The sequence below is a fragment of the Lates calcarifer genome, linkage group LG10 (genome assembly GCF_001640805.2).
Source record: "Lates calcarifer isolate ASB-BC8 linkage group LG10, TLL_Latcal_v3, whole genome shotgun sequence".
In the NCBI taxonomy this organism is placed as follows: Eukaryota; Metazoa; Chordata; class Actinopteri; family Centropomidae; genus Lates; species Lates calcarifer.
In genome coordinates, this window is record NC_066842.1 from 11,643,047 (window position 1) to 11,650,156 (window position 7,110).

The 7,110-nt window shown below is 40.9% G+C and overlaps 2 protein-coding genes across 3 annotated transcripts; both read left to right on the forward strand.

The window, feature by feature from the left end:
- Positions 1-600: 600 nt before the first annotated feature.
- nr2e3 (nuclear receptor subfamily 2, group E, member 3) lies at positions 601-3,233 on the forward strand. Its single transcript, XM_018680164.2, has 8 exons — positions 601-676; positions 915-1,065; positions 1,229-1,332; positions 1,442-1,705; positions 1,947-2,134; positions 2,244-2,484; positions 2,573-2,678; positions 2,803-3,233. Exons 1-8 carry the CDS (start codon positions 601-603, stop codon positions 2,933-2,935), a joined length of 1,263 nt encoding a protein of 420 aa, XP_018535680.1. The 3' UTR covers positions 2,936-3,233.
- Positions 3,234-4,118: 885 nt separating this feature from the next.
- stoml1 (stomatin (EPB72)-like 1) lies at positions 4,119-6,995 on the forward strand. Of its 2 annotated transcripts, none has more exons than XM_018681026.2 (7): positions 4,119-4,473; positions 4,926-5,032; positions 5,111-5,260; positions 5,806-6,009; positions 6,086-6,293; positions 6,388-6,588; positions 6,688-6,995. In XM_018681026.2, the coding sequence occupies exons 1-7, from the start codon at positions 4,317-4,319 to the stop codon at positions 6,882-6,884; spliced, it is 1,224 nt and encodes a 407-aa protein (XP_018536542.1). In that variant the 5' UTR covers positions 4,119-4,316; the 3' UTR covers positions 6,885-6,995. The 2 variants fall into 2 exon arrangements, with proteins under 2 accessions (XP_018536542.1, XP_018536553.1); XM_018681037.2 differs by having other exon boundaries at positions 6,391-6,588.
- Positions 6,996-7,110: the final 115 nt, after the last annotated feature.

Here is a 7,110-nt window from a genome sequence, read left to right on the forward strand (position 1 = left end):
GTTATAGTTAGGAGACAGTGGTGACCATTAACATGTAGCAGCCATTTGATAGCAGTGAAGATAACAGGAAAAAAGAGATATTATTTCCCTTTTTCTTTTTCTCCTCATTGTTCACCTTTGTTGAATACTGTTTTGCCTGTAAGCGGTGTGACTGATTGATTCACCCTTATAGACAGTAAAGATTAAGAGGATGACAAATCAGCATTTGCTTACACAGCGCCTGTTGCTAATCTCCTTGTCCTCCTCCAGAAAGCCCCCAGACAGCTGAGGCTCACTCACCCATTCACTCTAACAGAGAGAGAGAAACAAAAAGAAGTGGTAACTCCACTGACCCCACATTACATCAGAAACGGCAGGAACAGGACATCAGCACTGGAACATTCCTGGAGATACTCTCTGAAGAAATTACATCTGACCTATAAACTTTTGTGGGAATTCTACATGTTTTTTCGGGGCACTGCATGTGTCAACACTTCACATGATAAAATGCTTTGATCCACCACTTAATACAGAAGAGGAAATACTTCTGGGAGTAAATTTAAAATTGTCTGAAAAACTAATTATTAAGTGAAGTTTAAACAGTGGGACACATTTTTAAAAATGGAGGACCACATGACAAAAATGTGCATGTTTTCTTCTGACCTCTCTAATGACTGCACAGATGGAACTCAGTCAGGTGAGCCACCAATCATTGTAATATACCAGTCACTGTACAGCAACTTATGTTGTCAGAATAATAGTGTCCATAATATTTTTGTGTATTGTGTAAACAATAGAAAGAAATAAGAATATGAAGATGAAAATATTAATAAATTATTTCATGAAAAACCTGTCTTTAAGTTAAGTCTTTCATTCATATGTAAAAGATTGTGAAATAATGTTAAGTATTCATTACTTCTATCTGTTCTCTGCAGAAAAAAGTTCAGTCCCAGGTAAAGCACTTGGCCAAGGCCTGCTTTGTAAAGTGTGTTCTGATTCAAGCAGTGGTAAACACTATGGTATCTATGCCTGCAATGGCTGCAGTGGCTTCTTCAAGCGCAGTGTGAGACGAAGACTCATCTACAGGTGAATGAGATGCAGACTGGGCTTCATAGTTTGTTTTTTTTTTTAAATCTTGGGAGGGCACACCTAAATAACAAAAAAATGAAACTTATCTGAGAATTAATTGTTTACAATTGAACATTCTACTTGTCTTTATTTAGAAAATTGTATTCTGTCAAAATCATAGGTGTCAGGCTGGAACTGGCATGTGCCCTGTTGATAAGGCTCATCGGAACCAGTGCCAAGCTTGTCGGCTAAAGAAATGTCTCCAAGCTGGCATGAACAAAGATGGTAAGAAAATGTACTATGCACATATATATTTTCTATCACAGCACTGTACAAATCCTGCATGGCCTTGACTGTTCTTACATAATATAATATTTACCTGTCCCCTTGGCAGCTGTGCAGAATGAGCGACAGCCAAGAAGCACAGCACATGTCAGTCTAGACTCTATAAGCATGGACACTAAAAAGGAGCACCTGGCCACCACACGGGAACTCACCTCCTCTGCTGCCTACTCGTTGGCCGTCTGCAGACCTCTGGTCACCTCATCTGTCACCACCTCTGCAACCATACAGCCCTGCAGCAACCCCAATAACAGCCACCGCTTTATGGTCAGCCTGCTGACAGCTGAGACCTGCGCAAAACTAGAACCTGAGGATGGTGAGATCATTTGAAGGATGTTACATGTTGATGTATCTGGGCACAATATGTATATTCAAGAATATAGTCAGACAGGGGACAAATCATCTTTAAAAAAAATCTTTTTCTTTTGCCTACCTAGGTGATAAACTATAGGGTTTGCCCCTGAGTCACAAAAACATATCTGGATTGTAATGACTTTAACTAGAACAATATTGTACTCCCAGATGAATTTGACTTACTGTCTCTCTCTAATGTACAGTGGAGGAGAATATTGATGTTACAACAAACGATGCAGAGAGAGATCGGACTCCATCTGACTTTCGAATGTCCCCATACACCTCCAGCTGTTCAGAGAGCATATATGAGACATCGGCAAGACTCCTTTTCATGTCTGTCAAGTGGGCAAAAAATTTGCCTGTTTTTGCTCACTTGCCATTTCGAGACCAGGTGAGACTGACTGACGGCAAGTGTTTGGTAGATTTACTGAAGTGAGTTATACATACGTAAAACATGGATGAGGCTTACAACACGTGTTGTATTTCTGTGATGTCCTCAGGTGATTCTCCTTGAAGAAGCTTGGACTGAAATGTTCCTCCTGTGTGCCATCCAGTGGTCCCTGCCTATGGACAGCTGTCCCCTTCTGTCTCTGCCAGACCTTTCCCCCATGCAGCAGACCAAGATCAGCCCCCCTACAGCTGACCTACGCATCTTGGAGGAGGTCTTCAGTCGCTTCAAAGCCATGGCTGTTGACCCAACTGAGTTTGCTTGTCTGAAGGCCATTGTGCTATTCAAGTCAGGTAAGGAGTTATTTATCCAGCAATGTGTGGTGTTCCTGTTTTGAAAGGACAATATAGCTAATGTCTGTTTTTTGACTTCCTGGAGCAGAGACACGCAGCCTTAAGGACCCAGAGCAGGTGGAGAATCTGCAGGACCAGTCTCAAGTGTTGCTGGGTCAGCACATCCATTCAATATACCCCAGCCAAAATGCCAGGTGACCCTGCTGTATCTTTATTTTCTGACAGAATACAAAAAAACATCTGGAGTATGTAAAGCTTGTCATGTAAATGGCACTATAGAAACATTTACTGCAATCTACTTTGTTCTTGTCCGTCAAGGTTTGGGAGACTGTTACTTCTGCTGCCGTCCCTCCGCTTTGTGAGTTCTGTGAAAATAGAGCAGCTGTTCTTTCACAGGACCATTGGCAGCACGCCCATGGAGAAGCTGCTGTGTGACATGTTCAAAAACTGAACAGGCATCAAGAGAAGCTGAAGTCTACTAGGGAAGCTCAATAAACCAACCCACGCACAACAAGTTTCCTCATTCCAAGTGGTATAGTTCACATACTCAGGTTTTGATTTCTTCACAATTCAACATAATAGATATTTTCACAGAGAACATTTTGACATGTCACAGTAGGAAAAGCACAGGTTGAACAAATAAAATCACTGATTGCTGAATTCCATTTACCTGCTTTAGTTTCAGGGTCCTGGTATTGTACATGCTGACTCACTGTCACATTGTCATGACTTACTAGGACACTTGAATAGAACTGAGTCATCATTTATATTATTAATATTACACCCGTCTTTTTTCTATTGTTAGCCAAAATGTCCCAAAAATGTATTAAGGTTTATGGTATTCTACTTAAATAAGCATACAGTTTTTGTTCTGTGATTAACACCATTTCCTTTTACAATTTTACAGTTTTGTTAACCACAGTCATACCAAATCATTTTGTGTAGGCACTGAGTTGCAAGGAGAAGCTTTTTTTAAAAAAAAAAAAAAAAACAGTATATGAAAAGCAAAATCTGTTTGAATTTAAGTATTTGTCTTAAATAAAATTTGTATTTGCTTTATTTGACAAGTGTGTTCATTTTTGGTAATTTCTGCCCATAATAACAGAAACAAAACAGAATAATACATATTATGAGACATATTACAAAAAGATACTGCAAAGGACATACACTTACTTATATGAATTACAGTCTGAGTTTGGCTGATATTTTTGGCCAATTTTAGCTTATTACAGATATATCAGTGTCACTGTATATGTCAGTGACATCAGATAAGTTTATTTTTCAACAGTTAACTGTCTCACTCCATACATGTCTTGGTCACTGTCTATGATGACCTGAAAAATCCAGTTTCAATCAGTATTTCAAGCTGTCTACTGCACAACAGGACAATCTTCACAGTAACTGAGTTTGCTAAAAGACTGGCTCAGATATTTTCTTCACAAACATCTTTGGCTAACTTTTCATTACACCAAAAAAGTGAATAAGCAAATAAATTAATAAATATTACCATGAAAGCCAATACAGTAACATCTGACAGCAAAAATATCTGAAATAGTAAACCATGAAAGATCAGCTCTAGGCTGTACACCGTCCTGCCGTGCCGCTACATTAACAATAGGTGGCGCTAATGAGCGCATGTACTGTAAACACCGAGAAGAAGAGCAGCAACAAAATACGGAAATACTTCATGCGTGCTAGTTAGGTTAGTGTGCTGAATGAATAATATAAGAATGTTGTTTACTTCGACCAATCGGTTTTGACTGACAGCTGAAGCGGAGCCTCATAAATATCAAGAAGTGGCTTTAAGTAAGAAACAGCGGATACTGACAACAATGTTCAGTAAGTCGTATGAGCTGCTCCCTCAGAGGGACTCTTCTGCACCGCGGACTCCTGGCCTGTTTGTGGACTCTGACAGCTTCACACAGCCCAGATACCACAAAGGACTTTCATTTGACTACATCCCCAATGTTTCTGAAAACGACTTCACTGGTAGGTAATTTTCTAACATTAGCGATGGTATGGTTTTTCGATGTCGTGAGCTATTATAATTAAATGACATAGGGCTCTAGTTAAACAAACCTACCATAAATAATCCAATAAGAGTATTTCTCCTTACTCTATGAGAGTTTAACCATCTATGTCCAACAATAGATGTCACTGATGAAACTCATTTATAAAAAAAAAATAATAAAAAAAAAAAAAACAGTATGGTCAAATTGGGATATCCTCAAACTTAGTTTGGATCCCACATCTCTCATAACGCAATTCAGTGGTGTAACGTTTCATGACACTCTTCCTGCTTAGTTCCCCAAGACCAAATTAAGATCACCTAAGTGAGATGACATCCTTCAACTGTTATTTCAGGCTGAATAGTTCTCTCCATGCCTGGTTTACTGAAAATACCCTCAAACACTGTGCCCTCTTTGTTTCTTCTCTTAAAGATACCTCCCAAGGATGGCTGTCCTGGATTTGCAACCTGGTCGTCATCTTTCTCGTCTACATCTGCACCTTTATAACCTTCCCTATAACAGGATGGTTCGTACTGAAAGTAAGAGGAAATGATCTCTCATCAGTTACTCACTCACTGAGAATAAAACTAACCAACTGTGACTAAATTTGTCTGCAGATGGTGCCGAACTACCAGAGGATAGTAGTGTTTCGTCTGGGGCGGATTTGTCCTCCAAAGGGCCCTGGTATTGTCCTTGTGCTGCCCCTCATTGACCAGTGGCAGAGAGTAGATCTGCGCACCCGAGCTTTCAACATCCCTCCCTGCCAGGTAAACTACCATACTCCATTCATCATTAGCCATCTGTTGGGGTGGACAACTTGTTTAAGCACTGACACACTAACATTGCATAGGTCAGGAAAAGTAATGTTGCTAATCAACCATACGGAGTTGGTTGTGCATGTTTTACTTTGTCCTACAGATGGCGGTGTTGGTTCACTGTTGTTCAGTGTGAAGGTGAAGGGTGTAATCAGACACTGGGCGGACTCTGATGGGTGATACTTAAGAGTTGTAACCTCATACTTCCAGCAGTCCTCTGTCTCATTTTCACATTGCTCAGTCTTTCAGTCTTAGCCTCCTTAAATTTCATAATTAAATGCAAATGGCTGGCTGATGGCAAAATTTAAGCCTATATTGCAAGCACAGAGCTATGGTGTCAAGCTCATGTCACTGAAACTATATATTCAGTATTACACAGTTACATTTTACTTAAAAAAGGAGATCTTTCCATATTCCTTCAATTGTGGCAAGAAGTATTAAGTCCAAGTAAATTCAGCCATCATGATCAAATTTAAAATGTTATTCTGCCATTGCAGGTGATCACTCGGGATGGTGGTGTGTTGTCGGTGGGAGCAGACATCCAGTTCAGGATCTGGAACCCTGTCATGTCAGTAGTATCAGTCCAGGACCTGAATGCTTCAACCCGGATGACAGCACAGAACGCTTTGACCCACAGTCTGGGTAAAAAGACTGTCCGGGAGATCCAAACTGAGAGGGTTAAACTGGGAGAATATCTCGGGGTAAGACGACATTAGAGCTACACTCTACTTGTCACTGACTCAACTCAGACCTAACATCCTTTCTTGCTGTCTACAGATGGACATTAATGAGATGACTAAGCCCTGGGGGTTGGAGGTGGACAGGGTAGAGCTTACCCTGGGCTCTCTCTTGAAAGCTCCAGAAGAGGGCCCCTCAGGACCTCTCATCATGCCTCCCTCTGTGCCTGGATTGGAAGGCCTCACCGGCCCCATCCAGCAGCTGGCCATGCACTTTCTGAGCCACAGCAATTCACAGCCTCAACAAGGTTTGGCCTCACATCTTACACTCACAACTGCTTCCATATGACATGTACCCATTATGATGATGGTGTATAATACATCTATGTCTTTACTCCTCAGAAGACAGCATAACTTTTACAGATGAGCTCAGCAGTGTCCCTCAGGCTGTCGTGGCCACACCAAACTCTGTCGAAGAGCTGCTCGGCAGTGTCAAGCTTGTGCTCTCTGAAACTTTGGTCTGCCAGGTCGGGGCCTGTTTCCAGTTTGACATCAGCTTGAGAGATGGACAACATCGCAGTTACTATTTGGATTTAAGCCAAGGTAATGGTTCATATATTGTTGTAAATATGTAACAATTAGTACAGTATAATTGCATATATATCAAATATCTATTACTCTGTGTGTGTGTGTGCTCTGTAGGCAGCGGTGCCGTTGGAGCAGGGTCCTTGTGCCGAGAGCCAGACGTGACTCTGAGTATGAGTGACAGCGACCTTGTGGCCATGCTCCAGGGCCAGCTACGACCATTTGCTGCATACGCCAGTGGCAGACTTAAAGTCCAAGGAGACATAAAGACTGCCATGAAGTTGGAAGAACTCATAAACCTGCTTAAGAAATAGTGTGCATAGTAAAATTTGTTGATGTATTTATTAAGTCCTTAATTGTAATTGTTAAGTAGATGTTTTTTGTGTTTGCACTGATTATATTTGTTATGAACTGAGTTTCTGTGACGGCCTTGTCTTTCTTCACAAATCAAAGCAAATGCTTGTTTACAAAAACAACAAACTGGTCAAAGGTCTTCAGGCCACATTTCAGTCGGCATAGTCAAAATAGTTTCTGATAATT

Coding starts and splice junctions, on each gene's coding strand:
- nr2e3 (XM_018680164.2), top strand. CDS start 601: ATGGAGGACCACATGACAAAAATGTGCATGTTTTCTTCTGACCTCTCT. Junction 2,485..2,572: donor CATTGTGCTATTCAAGTCAG/GTAAGGAGTTAT, acceptor TTCCTGGAGCAG/AGACACGCAGCCTTAAGGAC. Junction 2,679..2,802: donor TACCCCAGCCAAAATGCCAG/GTGACCCTGCTG, acceptor TTGTCCGTCAAG/GTTTGGGAGACTGTTACTTC.
- stoml1 (XM_018681026.2), top strand. CDS start 4,317: ATGTTCAGTAAGTCGTATGAGCTGCTCCCTCAGAGGGACTCTTCTGCA. Junction 5,033..5,110: donor CAGGATGGTTCGTACTGAAA/GTAAGAGGAAAT, acceptor ATTTGTCTGCAG/ATGGTGCCGAACTACCAGAG. Junction 5,261..5,805: donor TCAACATCCCTCCCTGCCAG/GTAAACTACCAT, acceptor CTGCCATTGCAG/GTGATCACTCGGGATGGTGG.